This window comes from Scyliorhinus canicula, chromosome 6, assembly GCF_902713615.1.
Source record: "Scyliorhinus canicula chromosome 6, sScyCan1.1, whole genome shotgun sequence".
Lineage (NCBI taxonomy): Eukaryota > Metazoa > Chordata > Chondrichthyes > Carcharhiniformes > Scyliorhinidae > Scyliorhinus > Scyliorhinus canicula.
Genome location: NC_052151.1, coordinates 5,394,266 through 5,421,051, shown reverse-complemented (window position 1 = coordinate 5,421,051; position 26,786 = coordinate 5,394,266). Strand labels below are relative to the sequence as shown.

At 47.2% G+C, this 26,786-nt stretch overlaps 1 protein-coding gene across 3 annotated transcripts in view; it reads left to right on the top strand.

Moving 5' to 3' along the window:
* enah (ENAH actin regulator) overlaps positions 1–5,264 on the top strand; it is a 482,877-nt gene extending 477,613 nt beyond the window's left edge. For all 3 annotated transcript variants that reach the window (XM_038798926.1, XM_038798924.1, XM_038798925.1), the window contains one exon: positions 4,237–5,264. In XM_038798926.1, coding sequence (XP_038654854.1) covers positions 4,237–4,274 — 38 coding nt within the window. In that variant the 3' untranslated portion in view covers positions 4,275–5,264. The remainder of the gene's footprint in view (positions 1–4,236) is intronic.
* The last annotated feature ends 21,522 nt before the right edge of the window (positions 5,265–26,786 follow it).

Sequence of the window (26,786 nt, the reverse complement as noted above, 5' to 3'; positions counted from 1 at the left end):
GGATGAACCTCACCCCAGGGTCCTAAAAGAGATAGCTGAGGAAATTGTGGAGGCATTAGTGATGATCTTTCAGGAATCACTGGAGGCAGGGAGGGTCCCAGAGGACTGGAAAGTGGCTCATGTAACACTGAATAAAAGAAAATTACTGCGGATGCTGGAATCTGAAACGAAAGAGAAAATGCTGGAAAATCTCAGCAAGTCTGGCAGCATCTGTAGGGAGAGAAAAGAGCTCTAACGTTTCGAGTCCGATGACTCTTTGTCAAAGCGAACAGACAGAGAAAGTGGGAAATATTTATACTGTGGAGTGAGAATGAAAGATGAGTCATAGCCACAGAAACCCAGGGAAACCGGGTGCTAATGGCCACAGAAACCAAGGGGAAAGAGTGTTCATGGCAAGCCCCAGAGAGAACAAAAGATGTGAAAGGTCACACAGCAGAGAAACTGACATCAGAGGATGAACTGTAGGTGTGGGGGGAGGGGAAGGGGGAAGCAAAGAGGAGAAAGGTGAAGGAACGATGGATAAGATTGGTGGGGGGGGGGAGAGAAATTAAATGTACATTAAGAAAGAAAGAAATTATAAAAGACAGTTAAAATGAACTGAAAACAAATGGGTCGAGGTGGGGTAGAGGTGATCATCTGAAGTTGTTGAATTCGATGTTCAGGCTGGAATGGAAAGCTGTAGCGTGCCTAACCATAAGCGGCTAACCCCTAACTGGCTAATGTAACACTCCTGGTTAATAAGGGAGGGAGGCAGAAGACGGAAAATTATAGGCCGGTTAGCCTGACTTCGATCATTGGTAAGATTTTAGAGTCTGTTATTAAAGATGAGATCGCGGAGTACTTGGAAGTGCATGATAAAATACTGAGTCAGCATGGCTTCATCAAGGGGAGGTCATGTCTGACAAATCTGTTAGAGTTCTTTGAGGAGGTAACAAGGAAGTTAGACAAAGGAGAACCAGTGGAAGTGATTTATTTAGATTTCCAGAAGGCCTTTGGCATAGGAGACTGTTAAATAAGTTAAGAGTTCATGGTGTTCAGGGTAAGGTCCTGGCATGGATAGAGGATTGTCTGACTGGCAGAAGGCAGAGAGTGGGGATAAAGAGGTATTTTTCAGGATGGCAGCCAGTGAGTGGTGTGCCTCAGGGGTCTGTGCTGGGACCACAACTTTTCACAATATACATCAATGATCTGGAAGAAGGAACTGAAGGCACTGTTGCTAAATTTGCAGATGATGCAAAGATCTGTAGAGGGACAGGTAGTATTGAGGAAGCAGGTAGGCTGCAGAAGAACTTGGACAGGCTAGGAGAGTGGGCAATGAAGTGGCAAATGAAATACATTGTGGAAAAGTGTGAGGTTATGCACTTTGGAAGGAGGAATTTAGGCATGGACTATTTTCTAAATGGGGAAATGCTTCGGAAAGCAGAAGCACAAAGGGACTTGAGAGTCCTTGTTCACTGCAAATGTAATGTTAGCATTCATGTCAAGAGGGCTAGAATACAAGACCAGGGATGTACTTCTGAGGCTGTAGGTCAGACCCCATTTGGAGTATTGTGAGTAGTTTTGGGCCCCGTTTCTAAGGAAGGATGTGCTGGCCTTGGAAAGGGTCCAGAGGAGATTCACAAGAATGATCGCTGGAACGAAGAACTTGTCATATGACGAACGGTTGGGGATTCTGGGTCTGTACTCGTTGGAGTTTAGAAGGATGAGGGAGGATCTTATTGAAACTTACAGGATACTGCGAGGCCTGGATAGAGTGGACGTGGAGAGGATGTTTCCAATTGTTGGAAAAATTAGAACCAGAGGACACCATCTCAGACTAAAGGGAAGATCCTTTAAAACAGAGATGAGGAGGATGTCTTCAGCCAGAGGGTGGTGAATCTGTGGAACTCTGCTGCAGAAGACTGCGGAGGCCAAATAATTGAGTGTGTTTAAGACAGAGATAGATAGGTTCTTGATTAATAAGGGGATCAGGGGTTATGGGGAGAAGGCAGGAGAATGGGGATGAGAAAAATATCAGCCATGATTGAATGGCGGAGCAGACGCGATGGGCCGAGTGGCCTAATTCTACTCCTATGTCTTATGGTCTTATGAGCACAAAAACCTTCACTGCAGGTGTAATTCATCCCAGACACTTTAATTAAAACAAGGTTTATTCTAAAAATGTAGTTAACATATATATATATATATAAACAGAGCAAGATTTTTTATCAATCACAAACATAAAGACACCACACAGCTACAGTAATCTATGTACATAACATATAATGAATTCCCCCTTAGCTGTTCCAATTAAATAACAAACTCCAATAAACCAAAAACCCTTTTCAAGGGCGTGGCCCAGCACACTGTATTCTCACTTGACTGTAACTGGTCCTGTCCCTAAGATTCTGATCCAGTTCCAAGCAGCAGGTTCAAACTACTTCCGGAAAACAACTATATCTTTAAAGTTACCATGGCAGTTAGCCCCACACAATATGCTTTTCACTGGAACCGCTTTTAAAATGAAGACAGAGAAAACACTTCTACCTTCTGCAGTCCAAAGCAGTCAAAGTGAAACTGAAACCCCTCTCAGCTCACAGCCACAGCCCAACTCCGCCCACAAATTACATCATGTCATATCCAAACCTTTTTTAAAGGGACACTCACGTGACACTGGTCACACTGTCCGAGCTGACTGCTGCTGTCACCTCTTCCCAGGCAGCACTGGCTGCCTTCACGCTCACCCTCCAGGTCCCTCGAGGGAATAGGACATCTCTCCTGGTCTCCACCGCATCCAGGAACCTCCCCAGGTCAGCATCCCCGAATCTTGGGGCCGGTCTCTTCGGCACCATTGTTGCAAGCTGGCTGGGGTTGGCTGAACAAGTTCTGCCTAAGTGCTGCTTGACGTTGTTAGCGGGGGGGCCGGTGAGCATGGTTAATGTGAATTAACTGGCGAGCCGGCATTCGGGGCAGGAAGCCCGTGAGGCCTCGTTAAGTGGGCCAATTAATGTTAAACCGTGTTTCCGGCCTTGCCAGGCTGAGTCAGGGAAACACGTGGCAATTCCCGGTCGCTACGGCACTTGGAAATTGTTCCGGAGAATCCTATACAAAGACGTTCACAGCAATTGGGCATGAGATAAATCAAACAACTAGCTAAGTGTCGGATGCGGTCAGAGAGATTTGTGTTGGCACGAGTCAGGGACTTCCCACACCAGTTGTAAAAAATCGTGGTTTTTGGATGTTTTCGGATAAAGAATACTTGACTGCATGCTTCTTTGTTGCTGTTTTGTTTTTTCAGGCATCTGGCATCACATTAATTTTCAAGTATTAAAATGGGGTCACATTTTTGGAAAATAGTTTGTGAAGCACTGTCTAAAACAAGAATTACTTGCATTCATCTGGTGTCTTCAGTGACCCCAGACACAGCAATGAACAGCTCTGGAAAGAAACATTTGAGCTGTACTGAAAGAAGACATTTTGTCAAAGCTTTTCGTCTTGCACTCATTAGGATAATGGTAAGAATACCAATGTTAAGGGAAACAACAATTTTATACCATATAAGAGAGTGCTTATTGGTTGGCAAGTGGACTCTGATTGATGGAGGCTTTGCTATGGAGAATGCACCAGTCGATAGTGCCTGACAGAATTGTTTGGAAATTTAAACCCAGCAGCTTGACTGCGATTGGTCAAGACATTGTCTTGAGGAATAAACCACTTATTTTGTTTTGCTGAAACAGCACAATGTATAGACATAATCTCTCTGTCCGCAAAGAACTGGGTCCTATGTATTAATATACGTAGTTTCCAGTATACAGAAATACACCACACTGTGAGCCCGACTGATAATCTTAAATTGGTTGTCAGTGATCTGCCACCATACAAGCAAACAGCATGTCCCTTATGCTGTTCTCAATGGGCAAGGTGCAGACCGTACCCAACCAGCCGTGCTTGCAAAACACAGTGTCCACATTAGATGTGATTCTGCAATTGGACAATATTTGCTAAATAATGCTCAGTGTGCTGAAAATTAAAATTGTTTCCCCTGGCATTCGTTTTCTTGTGATTGTTCTGATGAGTGCAAGATGAAAAGTTTTGACAAAATGTCTTTTTTCAGCAATATTCAAGTTCTGTACAACCAAACGACTAAAAGGAAAACTTATTGGGATGAAAATCAAACAATATAAAAACGTATTCATAAATTTTGAGCTGAAATGGGTTAGATTGTACTAAAGCATTCCCTCCTCTCTTTTTCCACAGCAATCAGACAGGAGCTGAGCAAATCCAACAATGCATAGATAATGTGCTGAATGGAATTGACCCTTTTATTAACAAGTGATGACTAATGACAGTGAGAGGGAGATGAGAAAATGACAAGACACCCAGCAGAGGACAGAAGGGAGGAAGGAGAGCTCTCCCATGTGCTGCATTTGGAGATTTTGCAGGCAGCCTCATTACACCGTCGTGCTTTTCTTTTTTTCCCCCCTCACTGCTTGCCGCTTTTTCTGACTTTGTTCCTGGAGGAATGGAGTCTTCTGACTGTAATATTATGCAAAGATTCTTATAAGTCCGTCAAAATCAAATCATAGTGTGCTGAAAAGTCACGTAAATTGAAAGAAAAAATTTGCACAACAATTGTGTTTCTTTTGTTTTTTCCTCTAGGAGGTGGGTTATAATTTGAGCACAAATCTTGGAGACAGCTAACTATAGAGCAGTTTGTGCTGCACTTTCCAGGAGTGTGGCCCTGCCTCATTGCAATGGTGCAGTTTATACATATAGGAAGATGTATTGAGTATAAAAGCCTCGCAGAATGGTATGTGCTCTATGGGAGGGGTGTCCTGGAATTATGTTATTTTTCTAATATTCAAAGCAACGGCAGTTCACAGGGTTTAAGGATACAGAGATGCCTTCCTTAGTTTATTATTGTGATAATGCTTTACCAAATCAAAGATTTGTCAGTCAATCCAATCAATAATGTAAGTTAATCAGTGCAGTGTCTGTAATTGTTTTTTCCCCTGATTCTGCGCATGTTGAGATATAATTCTTTATATCTAAATCAGCTGTAAACTGGTCTTTCATCCCATTTTACTTGATCAATAGTCAGTCATGTTAATTTGCCGTCCATTTCCCTTTTTAAATGTAGGAAGCGGGGAAAGGCTGGGACTGAGAAGACGGACACTCTGTATCCATGCGACTCACACCTGTATATTCTGTGAAACATGGTACAATGCTGCACACATTCAGTTCTTCATTTCAGTTTTTAATAAGTACTTGTGATTATTGGAAAAGGAACACTTTCTGAATGTCTCTTGTTCATTTACTTATATTTTACCAAATGGATGTAACCTAAAGCAGGGGGGAAAGGGTGTTGAAATAGCAAGGGTGCCATTAGTAGGGATCCCTCATTTCTATCCATTGGATGGTATCCTGAACCTTGGCCTCCTTTGTAGCTGCAAATTCAAACAGCCTTATTCTCACGTTGTCAGTTGCTGCTAAGATGAACACCTTGGGCGAAATTCTACAACCCCCTGCAGGGTCGGAGAATCGCCCGGGGCCGGAGTAAATCCCGCCCCCGCCATGGCCGGAATTCTCCACCACCCGGGAATTGGCGGGGGCGGGAATCACGCCCCGCCGATCGGCGAGGCCCCTGTGGCGATTCTCCGGCCCGCGATGGGCCGAAGTCCCGCCGCTGGGAGGCTTCTCACGCCGCCGTGGTTTGAACCACCTCTGGTGGCGGCGGGATCGGCGGCTCGAGCGGGCCCCTGGGGGGGCGTGGGGCGATCGGACCCCGTGGGGTGCCCCCACGGTGGCCAGGCCCGCGATCGGGGCCCACCGATCGGCCGGCCGGCCAGTGCTGTGGGGGCACTCTTTTTCTTCTGCCGCCACCACGGCCTCCACCATGGCAGAGGTGAAAGAGAATCCCCCAGCGCGCATGCGCCGGTGGTGACGTCAGCGGCAGCTGACGCACCGGCGCATGCGCGAACCGGCGAAGGCCTTTCGGCCAGCCCCGGTGCCGGGCGGCGGGTGTCAAAGGCCGCTGGAGCCGGTTTGGGCGCCAGTCGGTGTGATGCCAACCGCTCTGGCGCTGGCCTAGCCCCTCAATATGAGGGCTTGGCCCTTAAAGGTGTGGAGAATTCCGCTCCTTTGGGGAGGCCCGACGCCGGAGTGGTTGGGGCTACGCCGGGACCCCCCGCCCCGCTGGGTAGGGGAGAATTTCGCCCCTTGTTTCCATATGGTGTTCAGCAGCTTAGAGATCATGTGAAGCAGGTGGGTTTGGTAGCAAGCATCTGGGATCCCAAAGACTTCATCATTTAGGTTGCTCAGGTGCCTTTGACTTGTCATTTCGTTTTTCTGGAGCCAAAATCCTGGAGTAGGGGAAGTTTAAAGTTCAGCTGATTTTCTATAGGCATGGGGTATGTGTGACATGGAGGTGTATTACAAATCAACTGGTGCCTGCCCCAGTAAAGCAAGTTAGTGGGGGTGAATCATAAGTCTTCCACCAAAACCCCCATCCTCCCATATCTGCAGGTAGCTTTGGGGACATGCTTACAGTTGTTTTTGGGCTACGGGGGGAATTCTGTTCTACATGTCTCCTACACCCAGTGGAAGCCATTCTTGTTGACAGTCAGCATTGAGTTCTTACTTCGTCTCACATAGACCACAAACAATTGGGGGAGGGAGAAAATTGATCCCAAAAGAGGTTGATTACTTCATTATATTTTTCAGTTTAAATTTTCAGCCTGATGTGGACCTCCAGCTTTCCCAGTTGGAATGACAGGGTGCAGCTCTGATTCTTCTTTGAGGTGGATTCCTCTACAGGCACAGGCCACAAACATCAACTACTTAAATTATATTAGTCCCTGCTTTTAGTAACTTCTTGAAACTGGTCATTTTCCCACTGCATTTACATCTTGACTGACTCCCAGCAACATCTGTTTCTAATAATCTCCCATCACTTAGCACCTTGTAGCCATGTTTCCAGAACCGGATTATTTTTGTTAAGTGATGTTTCATGTCAGGTCTACTTCCGGTACACTCATAAACATCCAAATAAAATTCATTTTTCTCACCCACTGGGAATCATTAAATATTATTTTATATCCTGCAGTGAGATTACTGCATTTTGGCACATCCCAAATTGAAATCCAATGTAAACTACAGTCGTGAGCCAATTTTGGTTAAAATTGTCAATTTTCAGTTCAGAAATCTGATTGCATAAAATTTCATAAACATCAATAGAATAGTTTATCAAGTGTTTGGTTGATATCTTGAAGTCCTCAAGGTCCGCTTAATGACCCTGTTGATCATTCATATACAGATAATTACACTGTAGCTCCCAGCCCTAGTCAGTTGATGAATTGTGGGATTGTAGATATACCTCTGTTGTCTTGATTATGCTGAATTCATGGGATCCAACAAAAGTTGTACAAAATCAAACTCTTGTGTTAAAGATAATGAAATGGTTGTCTTGAGGAAGGTTATTTGATTTTTCTGGGACTATTTGTCAGGGTGTTCATTAATCACTTGCTTACAAAGTATTCATGGAGGTTTTTTTTAAACTAAGATGTTCAGATGGATAAAAGTATACTGCCAGAACAAAACCGAGCACTGTTATTTTTTAGATTATATAGGGTGAGATTTTTTCTTTTGAGAAGTTCATTGCTTCTTTTCCCTTGTTTCATCTCCAAATACTCAAAAAGATCACAAGGAGATTCCGAAGAATAGCTGGGGGGTGGGGGTCACCTTCCTTGAATAATTTCCTCTAAGCACTAACTACAAAAACGGTGCTTGACTCTGCATGTTATCTACCCACAACTGGAACCAGTAACATTCCATGCAGAGAAGAACCGTGGCCATAATCATATGTCCTACCACTGTGAAAGGAGTTTCTAATGTGAGTGTGAGCCAACCCCTTCAACAAATGATGTGCAAAACCTATTCTACTCATTAAAATTATCTTGGAAGACTTATTGGTCATCCCACACTCCTAAGTTATCTAGTTTTCCCAACAGGCTGTAGTCTGAAGTTCCCATTCAGTATACCCTGGGAGCAAGTACCAAGGCACTGGCATGTGGCCATATTAAGTCTCTCCGTCTCAGGAGCACTTTAACGTCAATAGTTCAGCTGAAAAACCGAAGTTTCTGACATGGTGCCAGAGATTAGGGATCATTCTGTTAAGGAATTGTGGGTGCATCTATCCATTCAATGAAGACAATTGAACCCTAAACATCAGAACTGTCTGTGTAGAAAATCTTTTTAAAAATAGTTTTACTTCATATTTGGGTGCAGTTTTTAGTCACAATGCTGGTTGACTGAAATAATTTGTGATGTAGTTTCCACATCTGTCTCCTCCCATATCTTAGTGTCAACACTGTCAGCTGATGTCAACTGGGCATTTGTCAAGATAGCAGCTGGATTCTGAAGGATTACTTGGAGACATGTTCTGCGAGATCATGTTTGTGCTGATCCTGTAGGATGTTTGATATTAGGATGGTTTGTCAAGGTATTCAGAGTGATATCCAGGTCTTTTTACATTATTAGATGTCAATGTATTGAATGAACGTGCCACACAGTCTTTAAGAAGAAGGTACTAATTTGAACAGTTAATTTACTTGAATCTCCTGTTCCTGTATTGGGAGACGAAAATGAGAAGTTAGACAGTGGACAGCCAGAGGGTATTTTCCAGTGATGACCACCAGAAAATTGGTTGCAGTGAAAGTAGTTTCCTCCCGCCATCTTTACACCTGGCAAATTTGTTTTATCCTTCAACTTGGGAATTTCTTGTTGTTAAGGAAGTTTAGAATCTGCCACTTAAGTAAAAATGTTGATGAAACTTCAATAATTTTTTAATCTTCTGATGGTGAATAAGGATAAATCTCCACAACCAGTGTCTGAATTGCCTAATCAAAATTTGAAGATTTTTACCAATAGATCTACTTTTCCCCAATACCTCAAATGAAGTATTGCTGAAGAAAAGAGGAATATAAAGGTAACAGGAAGATAGAGGCAGAGTTTGTACCTCAGTTATCTCGAAATTATAGGCTGTTTTGCTGAACAAATATTTCACTTGAGCAGTGGTCTTGATGTGTTCACTTTGGTCGTACATTCCACAGCCTCACAGTGATAGAAAAATAATCCTGGTGCTCTCTCCGGAACCTCAAAGGAGGTGTAAGATTCTCTCAGATCTCAGTAAAATGTAATAATGGGCTGCTGCACAGCATGTGGTACACTTGCTTTCTTTGCCTTTTACCTGTGTTTTTATAACTATGTCAGTTGTTTCTGACATTGAAACAAATGGAAGCAAAGTTTTCCCAAAATGCGCATTGGGACTGAAACCCCTCTGAAACCAGCAATTGCACACTTGCTGTGCAGTGTGGGTAGCTCTGACGAACTATTAGTATGAAAACGTTATCTTTAAAAAATGTGGCTTGGAGGGTTTTTGAGTTGGAATATATTCCAGCCAATGCACAACTTGAGACAGGTTATCTGCCTCATTGGGAATACTTATTATACTCTCACGGCACTCCCAGTCAGTTTTGAATTTCACTTAACCCTTCACCATTATTTGATGAGTCATTAGATCATTTTATAGCTTCTGTAAGACTTGTTCAAAATCAGCCTTATTTTGCTGTGTCGGCAATCAACTTGGTCCTTGAGCATTGCATGAGTTCAATGTTCTGGGTTTCATTAGGATATTCACAAGTAGTTTGATGCTCTCTACAGAGTTCCTGAGGACACCTTCATTGAGTTCAGTGCACTGGTTTCCTGAGGACAGTTTCATTGAGTTCAGTGCTCTGAGTTTCCTGAGGACAGATTCATTGAGTTCAGTGCTCTGAGTTTCCTGAGGACAGATTCATTGAGTTCAGTGCTCTGGGTTTCCTGAGGACAGTTTCATTGAGTTCAGTGCTCTGAGTTTCCTGAATTTTGAGACTTTTTGTTTGAGTGACATAAATTGGATTGGGGAATGTGGATTTAATATACTGGATCTGCCGATCTTTCAAAGAAACATCTTACACAAGCCTTCAAAAAAGTTGTCACCTTATAAAAGTTTGAAATTATTTGTATTTTAATTGTGCGAGCTTCATGAAGGTTTTAAAGCAAAATATGCAAAATGAAATGCAGTGAAAATGTTGCAACAAATTTTCAGCATTATGTATATTTATGTCCATAGCACTGGCGTAAATAAAACATCTACATTGAACAATTGACCAAATGTGTGTGTGTTCAAAAAGGCCACATTAAAGCATTACAATAAGCGTGCATTCTTTCAGCACAAGTCCTGTACAATACCAGGGTAAGAAGTGGAGACAATTATTTCTCAATAAAGTGCATTTCAAATAAGCTTCAGTGTCTACCTGGCCTGGACTTTGTACCATATCTGAATGAGGATTGGCATATCCCACGCACAGTAAATATCAAATGAGGCATTTTCAAAGTTCATCAGCTCAGGCTCACAATCTGAACTGTCTGAGAAAACCGACATTTGCTGTGGAAAAGATTTTTCTTCTTTATCTCTTGTAATCAAATCAAATGAATGTCTGTTTTAAGAATAAAGTACTGGTGCTGGAACCAGGATTGAGTCCTTAAATCATGTTAAAATGTTTAGCAGTTTGTACGAGCAAGTATTGTGTTTTTCAAAGCTGCATTTTGCCTTTAGATGTTGTGCAGGTGAATATCAGGTTTTTTTTAAAGTACAGTTCACCATAGAGATGAGAATAGCCTTTGACAGATCACTGGTGAATGTTATAGAATCAATCAACTGTGTAACTGAGGCAGTCACAAGATGTCTCATTCCGTACTAGGGCAGCACTGCTGATAGCAGACTTTGCAGTGAAAGGCCTAGAGAATGGCAGAACTAGAGTTCATGGTAGGAAAGAGCCCTATGGGGATGGCCATCAAGTACATCTACATCTATAAAGCAGGGCTGTGTCGGGATCCCAGTACACACATTTCATCTACAGATAGCATAAATGTGGAAAGCAATTTATTTTGATTCAACTAATTCCTATTATGTAGTGTAAAGAAGGTTTCTGTCTCCAGCATGTCTCCAGATGTTGACCGCTCTTATTCCTCATCTCTTACATAAATGGGATTTGTTTGGAATATTTTCTTTTTGGTTGCCAAAATTATTTGCACAGATTTCTATTGGTAACTGTCTTGTCAGAAGAGCTTAAGAATTTATTTTCCTTTTCTGATGGAATGAACAAGATTATCAACAGACTTGTCAAATTTTCCTGTCTATAAATTAATTCTTTAGATTTACAATTTGTTGCAATTCTGTTCTATCATGTTGTTACATTTTAAAATTTCTTACATGCTAATTTTTTGAGCGAATGGAATAAAAATTGACGTTAGATCTCTTGACCAAGTGTTTCTGTTGATTTGTGTGTAAATATTGTTATTAAATAATACATCAGCAAAGTTCATTATTGTAAAGTTTTGCTAATTCCCAGCGGGAATCTAAAAAGCATGAAAAGTCTTTGTTGTTAAAAAGCTTGCAGTATTTTTCACTTCTACAAGATACCTTAGGCTTAGAGCACCTTACCTCATAAGACAACTCCTTCATCCTGAGAATCAGCCTGGTCCACCTTCTCTGAACTACTCCAGTGCAAATATATCCTTCATTAAGCAAGGAGACGTAAACCATGCACAATAGTCCAGGTATGGCCTCACCAATGCCCTGTACAGCAGTCATTTTCAAAGTCGGGGTCGTGATTCACAGGTGGGTATCGGGAGGGTCGTGGAGCCATCCATCGCGGCATTCCCGATCGCGGGAATGTTTTTTAAAAATAATTTTTATTAAAAATTTTTGAAAAATATATAGCAACAGAACAATAATAATAATAACAATAATAAACACCCCCGGCACCCGTAACAATGCATGTAACGAACCCCCCCACACCCCAAACCCAATAGACAACAAAATAAATTAACAATAAGCAAATTAACTTAAACAATACCCCCCGAGACCCCTTTCCCCCCTGGGTTGCTGCTGACCTAGTTCCTTATCGTTGATCCAGAAAGTCGAGGAAAGGCTGCCACCTCCTAAAGAACCCTTGTACCGACCCCCTCAGGGCGAATTTGACCCTCTCCAGCTTAATGAATCCCACCATGTCATTGATCCAGGTCTCCACGCTCGGAGGTCTCGCATCTTTCCACTGCAGCAAGATCCTCCGCCGGGCTACTAGAGACGCAAAGGCCAAAACATCGGCCTCTTTCGCCTCCTGCACTCCCGGCTCCACCCCAATCCCAAATATCGCGAGTCCCCAGCCTGGCTTGACCCTGGACCCTACCACCCTCGACACCGTCCTCGCAACCCCCTGCCAGAATTCCCCCAGTGCCGGGCATGCCCAAAACATATGGGCATGGTTCGCTGGGCTCCCCGAACACCTAATGCACCTGTCCTCACCCCCAAAAAACCTGCTCGTCCCCGACATATGAACCCTGTGCAGTACCTTGAACTGGATGAGGCTAAGCCTCACACATGAAGAGGAGGAGTTCACCCTCTCCAGGGCGTTCGCCCATGTCCCCTCCTCAATCTGCTCCCCCAGCTCCGCTTCCCATTTAGCCTTCAGCTCCTCTATCGACGCCTCCTCCACCTCCTGCATCACCTGATAGATGTCAGACACCTTCCCATCCCCGACCCACACCCCCGAAAGCACCCTATCCCTTACCCCCCGCGGGGGCAGTGAAGGGAACCCCTCCGCCTAGCAAACGCCTTGACCTGAAGGTACCTGAACATATTCCCCGGGGGGAGCTGAAACTTCTCCAGTTCACCCAGGCTCGCAAACCTCCCGTCAATGAACAGGTCTCCCAACTTCCTAATGCCTGCCCTGTGCCATCCCAGGAACCCGCCATCAATGTTCCCTGGGACAAACCGGTGGTTCCCCCGCAGCGGGGCCTCCACCGAGCCCCCCACTTCCCCCCTGTGCCACCTCCACTGCCCCCAAATTTTGAGGGTAGTCGCCACCACGAGGCTCGTAGTGTACCTCGTTGGCGGGAGCGGCAACGGCGCCGTTACCAGTGCCTTCAGGCTCGTGTCTTCACAGGACACCGTCTCCATCCGTTTCCATGCTGCCCCCTCCCCATCCATTACCCACTTGCGTACCATCGAGACATTAGCCGCCCAATAGTACCCAGAGAGGTTGGGCAGCGCCAGCCCCCCTCTATCCCTGCCCTGCTCCAAAAAGACCCTCCTTACCCTCGGAGTCCCATGCGCCCAAACAAATCCCAGAATGCTGCTGTTCACCCTCCTAAAAAAGACCCTCGGAATGAAAATGGGGAGGCACTGAAACAAAAACAAAAACCTCAGGAGCACCGTCATTTTAACGGACTGTACTTTACCCGACAGCGGCAGCATGTCCCACCTTTTAAACTCCTCCTCCATCTGCTCCACCAACCTAGTAAAATTAAGCTTGTGTAGAGTCCCCCAACTACTAGCCACCTGAACCCCCAGGTACCTAAAACTCCTCACTGCCCTCTTTAGCGGGAGCCTACCAATCCCCTCCTCCTGATCTCCCGGGTGTACAGCAAACAGCTCACTCTTGCCCAGGTTCAATTTATAGCCCGAGAATCTCCCAAATTCAGCAAGAATCTCCATCACCTCCGGCATTCCCCCCACCGGGTCTGCTACATACAGCAGCAAGTCATCTGCATACAGCGACACTCGGTGCTCCTCCCCACCCTGCACCAGACCCCTCCACCTCTCTGAGAGCCATGGCAAGAAGCTCAATTGCCAATGCAAAAAGCAAGGGGGACAGGGGGCACCCCTGCTTCGTCCCACGGTGGAGCCTGAAGTACTCGGACCTCCTCCCATTTGTCGCTACACTCGCCATCGGGGCCTCGTACAGCAACCTCACCCATTTAATAGACCCCACCCCAAACCCAAACCTCTCTAACACCTCCCACAAGTACCCTCATTCAACCCTATCAAAGGCCTTCTCCGCATCCAATGCCACCACAATCTCCGCCTCCTTCTGCCGCCGGCATCATTATCACATTTAGCAGCCTTCGCACGTTAGTGTTCAGCTGCCTCCCCTTCACAAAACCCGTCTGATCTTCATGTATCACCCCCGGCACACAGTCCTCTATTCTAGTGGCCAAGATCTTCGCCAGCAACTTGGCGTCCACATTCAGCAGTGAAATTGGCCTATATGATCCGCACTGCAAGGGGTCCTTATCTCGCTTCAGGATCAGGGAAATCAGCGCCCGTGACATCGACGGGGGCAAAACACCCCTCTCCCATGCCTCGTTAAAGGTCCGAACCAACAGGGGGCCCAACAGGTCTGCGTATTTCTTATAAAATTCAACCGGGAACCCATCCGGTCCCTGCGCCTTCCCTGACTGCATGTGGCCAATCCCTCTGACCAGCTCCTCCAACTCGATCGGCGCCCCCAGTCCCTCCACCTGCTCCTCCTGCACCCTTGGAAATCGGAGCCTGTCCAAAAAGTTCTCCATTCCCCCTCCCACCACCGGCGGCGGCTCCGACCGGTACAGTTCCCTATAGAAGCCCCTAAAGACCTCATTGACCTCTGCCCCCTGCCGCACCACATTCCCACCCCTATCCTTCACTCCACCAATCTCCCTAGCCGCGTCCCGCTTGCGAAGCTGATGCGCCAGCATCCTGCTCGCCTTCTCTCCATACTCGTAGACCGCTCCCTGCGCCTTCCTCCACTGTGTCTCCGCCTTTCTGGTGGTCAATAAATCAAACTTGGCCTGCAGGCTACGCCGCTCCCCCAGCAATCCCTCCTCCGGGGCCTCCACATACCTCCTATCTACACTCAACAGCTCCTCCACCAGTCTCTCCCTCCTCTCCCCCCTCTCCCTATGGGCTCGGATAAAGATCAGCTCCCCCCTAATCACTGCCTTCAGAGCCTCCCATACCATCCCCACCCGGACCTACCCAGTATCATTGACCTCGAGGTACCTCTCGATACATCCCCGAACCCTCCTACACACCTCCTCATCAGCCAACAACCCCACGTCCAGACGCCAAAGCGGGCGCTGGTCCCGCACCTCCCCCATCTCCAGATCCACCCAATGCGGAGCATGGTCCGAATTCGCTATAGCCGAATATTCGGCCTCCTCAACCCTCGGGACCAGTCCCCTACCCAGGACAAAGAAATCAATACGGGAATAAACCCTGTGCACATGGGAGAAAAAAAGAGTACTCCCGAGTCCTCGGCCTCCCAAACCTACAGGGATCCACTCCTCCCATCTGGTCCATAAACCCCCTCAATACCTTGGCCGCCGCTGGCCTCCTGCCTGTCCTTGAACTAGAACGATCCAGTAGGGGTTCCAGCACCGTGTTGAAGTCCCCCCCCCCCCATGATCAAGCCCCCCACCTCCAGGCCAGGAATGCGGCCCAACATACGCCTCATGAAACCAGCATCATCCCAATTTGGGGCGTACACATTTACCAACACCACCCTCTCCCTCTGCAGCTTACCGCTCACCATCACATATCTGCCGCCACTATCAGCCACCACCTCAGACGCCTCAAACGCCACCCTCTTCCCCACCAGGATCGCCACCCCCCGGTTCTTCGCGTCGAGCCCTGAATGGAAAACCTGCCCCACCCACCCCTTCCTCAGACGGACCTGGTCCGCCACCTTCAGGTGAGTCTCCTGGAGCATGGCCACGTCCGCCTTCAACCCCTTCAGATGCGAAAACACCCGGGCCCGCTTAACCAGCCCATTCAACCCCCTCACATTCCACGTGATCAGCCGGATCAGGGGACACCCCGCCCCCCTCCCCCGTTGACTAGCCATGGCCCATCGACAGCTCGCCCCTGGCCAGCACCCATTCGGCCCGTTTCCCACGGTGATAGAACCTCACCCCGACCCACACCAGCTCCTCCCTGGCCAATCCAGCAGCAACCCGGCCCCCCCAAGGCTAGGACCCCTCCTAGCCACGACGCCCCCTCCATAGTACTCCCATGAGCCAACTGACTTCTGCTGACCCCGGCATCTCCCGCCCTATCTCCGCCCCCTCCCGATATGGGGTCACACCTCCCCCCCCCCCCCCCCCCCCCCCTGCATCAGCTCCTTGGCACCGCTTCAGCGCGGGAAAATGGATCTGATATCCACGCCCCTTGCCACCAGCTCCACCCCCCTCGAAATCAGAGGAAAGCCTGTGCTTTCACACTGCCCCACCCCAGCCCCCAACGCAGCTCCCAAACAGCAGTCCCAACCCATCCACCAACCCCGTACAAACAAAAACAGATCAACCACAAACCCCGCTTAAGACACAAAACCATAACCAACATCCGAAAGCGAGAGAAAAAAAACCAAATAGAATAACCAGCAACAGCATAAACAGTGATACAAAAAAAACCTCCCACAGCCCCCAAACCCTAGTTCAAAAAGAGTTTTTCAAAATTCAACGAGTCTTCCTGCCTGAAGCGAGACAGAGAGCAGGTCACGCACCTCGAACACTAACGTCCCGTGCTCTGTGCGCGATTGCCATTCCTCCATTTTGTCAGCAGTAAACCAGCAACAGGACTGAAAAATTTGAAATGGATTGTTTTGTAATAAGAAAGAGAGAGGGCCAGAGACACAAACAGGCCAGGATCTCAGAACTAAACCTGGTCTGAGCTGTTCAGGTGAATCCACAACAGGACAAAGCAGTGCTGGAGTGAGCTCCAGGAGAGTCTACAACAGGACAAAGCAGTGCTGGTGTGAGCTCCAGGAGAGTCTACAACAGGACAAAGCAGTGCTGGTGTGAGCTCCAGGAGAGTCTACAACAGGACAAAGCAGTGCTGGTGTGAGCTCCAGGAGAGTCTACAACAGGACAAAGCAGTGCTGGTGTGAGCTCCAGGAGAGTCTACAACAGGACAAAGCAGTGGTGGTGTGAGCTGTTCAGGAGAGTCTACAACAGGACAAAGCAGTGCTGGTGTGAGCTCCAGGAGAGTCTACAACAGGACAAAGCAGTGCTGGTGTGAGCTCCAGGAGAGTCTACAACAGGACAAAGCAGTGGTGGTGTGAGCTGTTCAGGAGAGTCTACAACAGGACAAAGCAGTGCTGGTGTGAGCTCCAGGAGAGTCTACAACAGGACAAAGCAGTGCTGGTGTGAGCTGTTCAGGTCAATCCACAACAGGACAAAGCAGTGCTGGTGTGAGCTGTTCAGGAGAGTCTACAACAGGACAAAGCAGTGCTGGTGTGAGCTCCAGGAGAATCCACAACAGGACAAAGCAGTGCTGGTGTGAGCTCCAGGAGAATCCACAACAGGACAAAGCAGTGGTGGAGTGAGCTCCAGGACCTCTGATGAACAACCCAGACAGAAATGTAACATTGAATGACAAAACAAGTGAGATCGTGAGGACCAAGCTGACAGTAAAATGGTGGGTCGCAAAGGTTGGCCGGTTGGTAAAAATGGGTCCCTGGAAAAAAAGTTTGAAAAACACTGCTGTGCAGTTATAGAAAGCCTTGTTTGCTTTCATATTCCATCCTTCTTGCAATGAAGGCCAATATGCCATTTGCTTTCCTAATTATTTGCTCTTACCTGCATTTTTGTGATAAGTGTACAAGGTCACCCAGATCCCTTAATAATAATATAATAATCTTTATTGTCACAAGTAGGCTAACATTTACACTGCAGTGAAGTTACTGTGAAAATCCCCTAGTTGTACTGTAGCATTCTGAGGTCTCAATATAATAATATTCTCTTTTCACACACTTCCTGTCGAAATGAAAAACCTAATTTTCTCACATTAAATTCCATCTGCTAAATATTTGCCCTCTCTTAACTTATCTATATAATTTTGCAAGTTTCTCGGTGCCCTCCTCACAACTTTCTTTCCTATCTATCTTTGTATAATAAGCAACTTTGGCTACTTTATAATTGGTCCTGTCATCCAAGTAATTTATACAGATTGTAAATAGTAAGGGCCCCAGCACTGATCCCTACAGCACTCCGCTAGATAGTTTGATAACTTGAAAATGACCCATTGTTGGAACCAACAATTCTACGGACACGTGCTTGTAGGATTAGAATAGCGGTTTTAATAGACTCACAACAGAGCCAGTCTATTAGCCATTGAACTTTCGGTGAACTGGCCGGCTGACCATGTGGCACTGATCTTTTATACAGCAGCTTCCGGGGGAGGAGTCCTGGGCAGAGCCAAGGGAGAAGCCCCGTACAACTCGAGCATTCCCAGAGCTACTCCCCCTGGAGGACAGGTAGTGCAACTGCACTTACAATATAGATACATGTATATACAGATTATAATCCGGTGTGAATCACATTCACCACATTCACCCCCTGTGAAAAAAATCGAGTCCAGCAGGGGTGGTGGCTCACAGAGTTAGTCTGTCCGGTGGATGAATTGTTCTTTTCGATCTGCGAAGCACCGGGGTTGCAGCCTCTTGCGGTTGCTGGGTGGGTGTTGAGAGCTGGGGTACGATGGCAGACTCCGGGGCAGGTCTCGTCCGAACTTTATACACCTCTGGCTCGACCGGAGACTGGGGGCGCTGGGGGCGGGCTGGTTCTGGCGCGTGGAACCGGTGGGGTGAGCTTGCGGAATCGGGGGCGCGAGGGGGCGGCAGCATAGGGAACGGAGTAAGGGGTTCCTCAGCGGAGGTGGGGGGGGGGGGGGCTGGATCCAGCGGGTGCCAGGTCCCGAAGGGATACTGTGTCCTGGCGACCGTCCGGGAACTCCACGAATGGGTACTGAGGGTTGGAATGGAGGAGGTGCACCTTTTCAACAAGGGGGTCAGCTTTGTGCCCCCTGACGTGCTTCCTCAGGAGGACCGGGCCTGGTGTCCTCAGCCATGCCGGAAGTGAGACTTCCGTGGTAGTGCCCCGAGAGAAAATGAAGAGTCGCTCGTGAGGGGTTTGATTTGTAGCTTTACAGAGGAGGGATCTGATTGCGTGGAGCGCGTCTGGGAGGACTTCTTGCCATTGGGAGACTTGGAGTTTTCTAGACCGGAGGGTCAGTAGGACGGTCTTCCAGACCGTCACGTTCTCCCACTCCACCTGCCCGTTCCCCCTGGGGTTGGAACTGGTAGTCCTGCTAAAGGCGATGCCCTTGTCGAGCAGGTACTGACGCAGCTCGTCGCTCATAAAGGACGATCCCCGGTTGCTGTGCGAAACCGAACAGGGTGAAGACACTATGCAGGGCCCTAATGACTGTGTGGGAGGTCATATCAGGGCATGGAATGGCAAAAGGGAATCGGGAGAACTCGTCGATGATGTTGAGGAAATAAATGTTCTTGTTAGTGGAGGGGAGTGGCCCTTTGAAATTGATCGCAAGGCGTTCAAAGGGCCTAGAAGCCTTGACCAGGTGGGCCCTGTCTGGTCTATAGAAGTGCGGTTTACACTCTGCACAGATCGGGCAGTCCCTGGTGACCGCTTTTACCTCCTCGATGGAGAAAGGCAGGTTTCGGGCTCTGATGTAGTGGGCGAGCCGGGTGACCCCTGGATGGCAGAGGTCAACGTGGATGGCTTCTAGACGGCTGATCTGCGCGTTGGCACATGTCCCGCGGGATAGGGCATCCGAGGGCTCGTTGAGCTTCCCCGGTCGATATTTAATATCGTAACTATAGGTGGAGAGTTCGATCCTCCACCGAAGGATTTTATCATTTTTTATTTTGCCCCTTTGCGAGTTGTCAAACATAAAGGCAACCGATCGTTGGTCGGTGATGAGGGTGAACCTCCTACCTGCGAGGTAGTGCCTCCAGTGACGAACAGCCTCCACGATGGCTTGTGCTTCCTTCTTGACTGAGGAGTGTTGGAGTTCTGAAGTGGATAGGGTACGGGAGTAAAATGCAACGGGCCTCCCTGCCTGATTTAAAGTGGCTGCTAGAGCTACATCTGAGGCGTCGCTCTCAACCTGAAATGGGGTGGATTCATCCATCGCCCGCATGGCTGCTTTGGCGATGTCCTCCTTGATGCAGCTGAAGGCCTGGCGCGCCTCAGCAGACGGGGAAATAGTGTGGCCTTAAAGAGTGGGCGGGCTTTGTCCGCATATTGAGGGACCCACTGGGCGTAGTATGAGAAGAACCTCAAGCACCATTTGAGAGCCTTGGGGCAATGAGGGAGGGGGAGTTCTAAGATACGGTCCGGGTCTGGCCCCAGGACTCCGTTCTCCACGACGTAGCCGAGGATGGCCAGTCTGTTTGTGCGGAAAACGCATTTCTCCTTGTTATAAGTGAGATTTAATTTCTGTGCCGTTTGGAGAAAACGGTGGAGGTTGGCGTCGTGGTCCTGCTGGTCATAGCCGCAGATGGTAACATTGTCCAGATACGGAAACGTGGCCCGCAGCCCGTACTCGTCCACCATTTGGTCCATTGCTCGTTGGAACACCGAAACCCCGTCAGTGACGCCGAAAGGGACCCGGAGGAAATGGAAGAGGCGGCCATCGGCCTTGAATGCCGTGTAGTGGCGGTCCTCCGGGCGGATTGGGAGCTGGTGGTATGCAGACTTCAGATCCACCGTGGAAAATAGCCGATATTGGGTGATCTGATTAACCATGTCTGCAATTCTGGGGAGGGGATACGCGTCTAGGAGCGTAAAGCGATTTATGGTCTGGCTATAGTCGACGACCATGCAAAATTTTTCCCCGATCTTGACGACCACCACCTGAGCTCTCCAGGGACTATTACTGGCCTCTATGATCCCCTCACTGAGCAGCCGTCGGACATCCGATCGGATAAAGACCCTATTCTGTAGGCTGTATCGCCTGCTGCGAGTAGCTACTGGCTTGCAATCTGGAGTGAGATTGGCGAAGAGCGGAGGGGGGGGGAGATGCGCTGCGTGGTTAGGCTGCAGATAGTGAGTGGGGGCAGGGGCCCGCCGAAGCTGAGGGTGAGGCTCTTGAGGTTGCACTGGAAATCGCTGGACAAGATGGCCGCCCAAAATCAATACAGAAGGCATTACAGATAACATCTATAAACAAAAAACTTTTAACATGAGCGCTGCAGCAAAGTTCAAAGTCTGCTACCAGTCCTTTCCTTCTAGCGAAGTCCATCGCTTCCTCGGGCGACTCAAAGTAAAAATATTGCTCCTCATAAGTGATCCAAAGACGGGCCGGGTACAACAGTCCAAACTTGACCTTCTTCTTGAAAAGGGCCGATTTTATCTGGTTGAACCCTGCTCTTCTGGCCACGTCAGCACTCAGATCCTGGTATATACGTAGGATGCTATTCTCCCATTTAAAGCCCACCATAAAATACGCTCCTTGTCCAGGTACCAACTGTGGAATCTCACCACCATTGCCCTTGGGGGGTCCCCCACAAGCGACTTCCTCGCGAGCGCTCTGTAAGCACTGTCCACCTTCAAAGCGTCGGGAAAATGTCCCATCCCCCATTAGCTTCTCGAACATGCCAGCTATGTATGCCCCTGCGTCTGTTCCCTACGATTCTCAAGTTCTGCCAAAGGGACCTATTCTCTAGGTCCTCCACCTTCTCCTGGAGCATTTTCTGCTGGTCTCTCAGCATCCCCATCTCCACCTCCACTGCAGCTTGGTGTTCCTCCTGCTCAGTTAGTGCCTTCTCCACTTTCTGAATCGCCCAATCCTGAGCACCCAGTCTGAGTTCCAATTGATTCCTTCATCGGGTCCAAGCATTCCTGTTTCTGCTGGGCAAAGCCCTCCTGATTGAACTGCATCAACTGCTCCGTCGCCTGCTGGGTCGACAAGCCAGGACCCCATCATCCGCCATGCTTTATCCCGCTGCAGCCCCAGCCTTCTCTGATCGCCCATTTCTTCCTCTGCGAGCACTTCTGCTCCGCCTCTCCATGCACTAATGTAGGATTCCTCTTCACAATTGCATCCACCGTCAATTTCCCAAAACAAATCCGACAAAAAATCGGGGAAAAGAGTCATTTCAGAGACACTGGTGGAGGTGATTGAAGCAGAATTTTAACAACAGTTCAACAGCATTCCGAGTGGTATGGGAGGGAGATGTCGGAATCGCTCAAGCAGCCGATGCTGGCCCCAATCAGTGTGTCACTTGGAGGTTCACTGGAGGCAGTGTGGGAACAGTGCGAGGTGTTGAAGGGGATGGAGGAGGCATTGTCGAGGCACAGTGACCAACGCGCTTCACTGGAAGTTGAACTGGCCAAGGTGGAGAACATAAAGGGCCTGAGAGCCAAGGTGGAGGATCTTGAGAATAGATTGCGGTGGCAGAATATGAGGATTGTATGGCTGCTCAAGACAGTGGAGTGCCGGAGGCTGAAAGAGTTTATCGCGACGATGCTGAGGAAGCTGATGGAGGAGGGGAATTCGCTGCAGGCGAATGAGTCACCAAGGTCAGTGATAGTCTGCTTCCATAGGCATCAGTCGAAGGAGAAGGTGCTGATGAGGAGGGCCAAGCAGACACAAGAGGTAACGCGGGAATTCGCATTTGTACTCATCATCAATATCCTTGCACTCATCATCAATATCCTCGTACTCATCATTATCCTCGTACTCATCATCAATATCCTCACACGCATCATCAATATACTCGCACTCATCATCAATATCCTCGCACTCATCAATATCCTTGCCCTCATCATCAATATCCTCGCACTCATCAATATCCTCGGGTGGAGGTGTTGACCTTGGGTAGGGTGCTCTTTCCAAGAGCCAGTGCAGACTCGATGGGCCGAATGGCCTCCTTCTCCACTGTAAATTCTATAAATGTTTCTATACAGAGTTCCATTAGACGCTTCTGGAACTACCCTGAGGTGCAACTGTCCTCGTGTACGCCTTACAACCTTCTGCTGGTAGCCGGATGTCACCTGACTGATGTCTGACGCCAACTGCTGGTGGGAGGTCACACTGCTGAGTACATGTAATATTATTTACAGGCCAATCACCACATCCCCCTTCCTTAGGAGACATTGATGTTTATGTACAGACATGATTAATACCTTTTGTTTACATATTTGGTACATGCATAAACAATATAAGCAAATTTAACTAGTGTGCCCATAGACATGATATGCCTGTATGGTGTATGTTCCTTGCGCACAGCTCATTGTGGCTCTCTCACGGGATCGCCCCTGTGATCACGTGGGCTGTTGCCAGCTATTTTGAAGGTTGGTTTGCGTGCCAGTCTCTTGCTTTGTATTAGAACATAGAACATAGAACACTACAGCGCAGTACGGGCCCTTCGGCCCTCGATGTTGCGCCGACCTGTGAAACCATCTGAAGCCTATCTGACCTACACTATTCCATTTTCATCCATATGTCTATCCAGTGACCACTTATTCTTTTGACAAATGCCTCTTGAAGGCATCCTTGATGGCCACCCATGTGTCACCAGCTTTTTCTTTTTTTGCTTCTTCCCACACCACTGCCTGCTTCGTCGTTGTATGTTCCCTGTCTCTGGCTTGTCAGTCACAGCACCGGCATCTTCTCATTTATCTTCATGATGGAATGTGCTAGCTCTCCCACTTGTCTCCTCTTCCTCTTTTTTGTTTTAATGATCATCTGGCGAGTACTTTTCTTCTCACTTTTCAGTTTGGTAACCATTATTTTAGTGCTGGTCTGCACCCTGTGGATCCTCAGCTGGGACCTGTGGCGCTGCCGTGTATCCAAGGGATTGTATAGCCATGCCCAATTCTGTGCCCTCAACTGGAGGTTGGAGAGCCCTGCTCTCTGGTGCCTGGGTGCAAGTCACATCTAGAACATCAGGTGCTGTCCCTTCATGGTTTGTTAGAACAGCGATTAATGGCTCCTCATCACTGGAAATGACGATACAAACACTCTCTGGTCCTGACGATCATCCTGGTCTTGCTCCAGTTTATATGTGTGATCCGATGAGCTATATAGCGATATAGTCATCAGCTCCTCTAACTCATCCTCCGGTGGAGTAACCTCGAGCAGCAGGGAGTCGATTACCGGAACCATTTCAGAAGCCTAAGACGATTCACCCAGTGCCTCTGGAGCCAGTGTCTCCACCGTTGGTTTTATGTCCAGTGCTACCACCTCATCGTGCCCTCAAAACCATCCTACCAGCGTTTTATCATTGCCCTCCGCATCATCAATATCCTCATACTCATCATCACTATCCTCATTCTCATCAAGATCCTCGTACTCATCATCAAGATCCTCGTACTCATCATCAATATCCTCGTACTCATCATCAATATCCTCGCACTGTTCATCAATATCCTCATACTCATCATCAATATCCTTGCACTCATCAATATCCTCCTACTCATCATCAATATCCTCGCCCTCATCATCAATTTCCTCATACTCATCGTCAATATCCTCATACTCATAATCAATATCCTGGTTTAGCTCATTCAGCTAAATCTCTAGCTTTTAAAGCAGACCAAGCAGGCCAGCAGCACGGTTCGATTCCCGTACCTGCCTCCCCGGACATGCGCCGGAATGTGGCGACTAGGGGATTTTCACAGTAACTTAATTGAAGCCTACTCGTGACAATAAGCGATTTCATTTTCATATCCTCGCCCTCATCATCAATATTCTCGCACTCATCATCAATATTCTCGCACTCATCATCAATATCCTCGCACTCATCATCAATATCCTCATACTCATCATCAATATCCTCGTACTTATCATCAATATTCTCGCACTCATCATCAACTTCCTCGAACTCATCATTAATATCCTCGTACTCATCATCAATATCCTTGCACTCATCATCAATATCCTCGTACTCATCATTATCCTCGTACTCATCATCAATATCCTCGCACGCATCATCAATATACTCGCACTCATCATCAATATCCTCGCACTCATCAATATCCTTGCCCTCATCATCAATATCCTCGCACTCATCAATATCCTCGTACTCATCATCAATATTCTCGCACTCATCATCAATATCCTGGCACTCATCATCAATATTCTCGCACGCATCATCAATATCCTTGCACTCATCATCAATATCCTCGCCCTCATCATCAATTTCCTCATACTCATCGTCAATATCCTCATACTCATAATCAATATCCTGGTTTAGCTCATTCAGCTAAATCTCTGGCTTTTAAAGCAGACCAAGCAGGCCAGCAGCACGGTTCGATTCCCGTACCTGCCTCCCCGGACATGCGCCGGAATGTGGCGACTAGGGGATTTTCACAGTAACTTAATTGAAGCCTACTCGTGACAATAAGCGATTTCATTTTCATATCCTCGCCCTCATCATCAATATTCTCGCACCCATCATCAATATTCTCGCACTCATCATCAATATCCTCGCACTCATCATCAATATCCTCGCACTCATCATCAATATTCTCGCACTCATCATCAATATCCTCGCACTCATCATCAATATCCTCATACTCATCATCAATATCCTCGTACTCATCATCAATATTCTCGCACTCATCATCAATTTCCTCGAACTCATCATTAATATCCTCGTACTCATCATCAATATCCTTGCACTCATCATCAATATCCTCGTACTCATCATTATCCTCGTACTCATCATCAATATCCTCGCACGCATCATCAATATACTCGCACTCATCATCAATATCCTCGCACTCATCAATATCCTTGCCCTCATCATCAATATCCTCGCACTCATCAATATCCTCGTACTCATCATCAATATTCTCGCACTCATCATCAATATCCTGGCACTCATCATCAATATTCTCGCACGCATCATCAATATCCTTGCACTCATCATCAATATCCCTGTACTCATCATCAATATCCTCGCACTCATCAATATCCTTGCCCTCATCATCAATATCCTCGCACTCATCAATATCCTCGTACTCATCATCAATATCCTCGTACTCATCATCAATATCCTCGTACTCATCATCAATATCCTCGTACTCATCATCAATATCCTCGCCCTCATCATCAATATCCTCGCCCTCATCATCAATATCCTCGCACTGATCATCAATATCCTGGCACTCATCATCAATATCCTCGTACTCATCATCAATATCCTCACCCTCATCATCAATCTCCTCGCCCTCATCATCAATATCCTCGCCCTCATCATCAATATCCTTGCACTCATCATCAATATCCTTGCACTCATCATCAATATCCTCATACTCATCATCAATATCCTTGCACTCATCATCAATATCCCTGTACTCATCATCAATATCCTCGCACTCATCATCAATATCCTGGCACGCATCATCAATATCCTTGCACTCATCATCAATATCCTCATACTCATCATCAATATCCTTGCACTCATCATCAATATCCCTGTACTCATCATCATAATCCTCGCACTCATCATCAATATCCTGGCACTCATCATCAATATCCACGCACTGATCATCAATATCCTGGCACTCATCATCAATATCCTTGCACTCATCATCAATATTCTCGCCCTCATCATCAATATCCTCGCCCTCATCATCAATATCCTCGTACTCATCATTAATATCCTCGTACTCATCATCAATATCCTTGCACTCATCATCAATATCCTCGTACTCATCATTATCCTCGTACTCATCATCAATATCCTCGCACGCATCATCAATATCCTTGCACTCATCATCAATATCCCTGTACTCATCATCAATATACTCGCACTCATCATCAATATCCTCGCACTCATCAATATCCTTGCCCTCATCATCAATATCCTCGCACTCATCAATATCCTCGTACTCATCATCAATATTCTCGCACTCATCATCAATATCCTCGTACTCATCATCAATATCCTCACACTCATCATCAATATCCTCATACTCATCATCAATATCCTCGTACTCATCATTAATATCCTCGTTCTCATCATCAATAGCTTTGTACTCATCATCAATATCCTCACCCTCATCATCAATATCCTCGCCCTCATCATCAATATCCTCGCACTGATCATCAATATCCTCGCACTGATCATCAA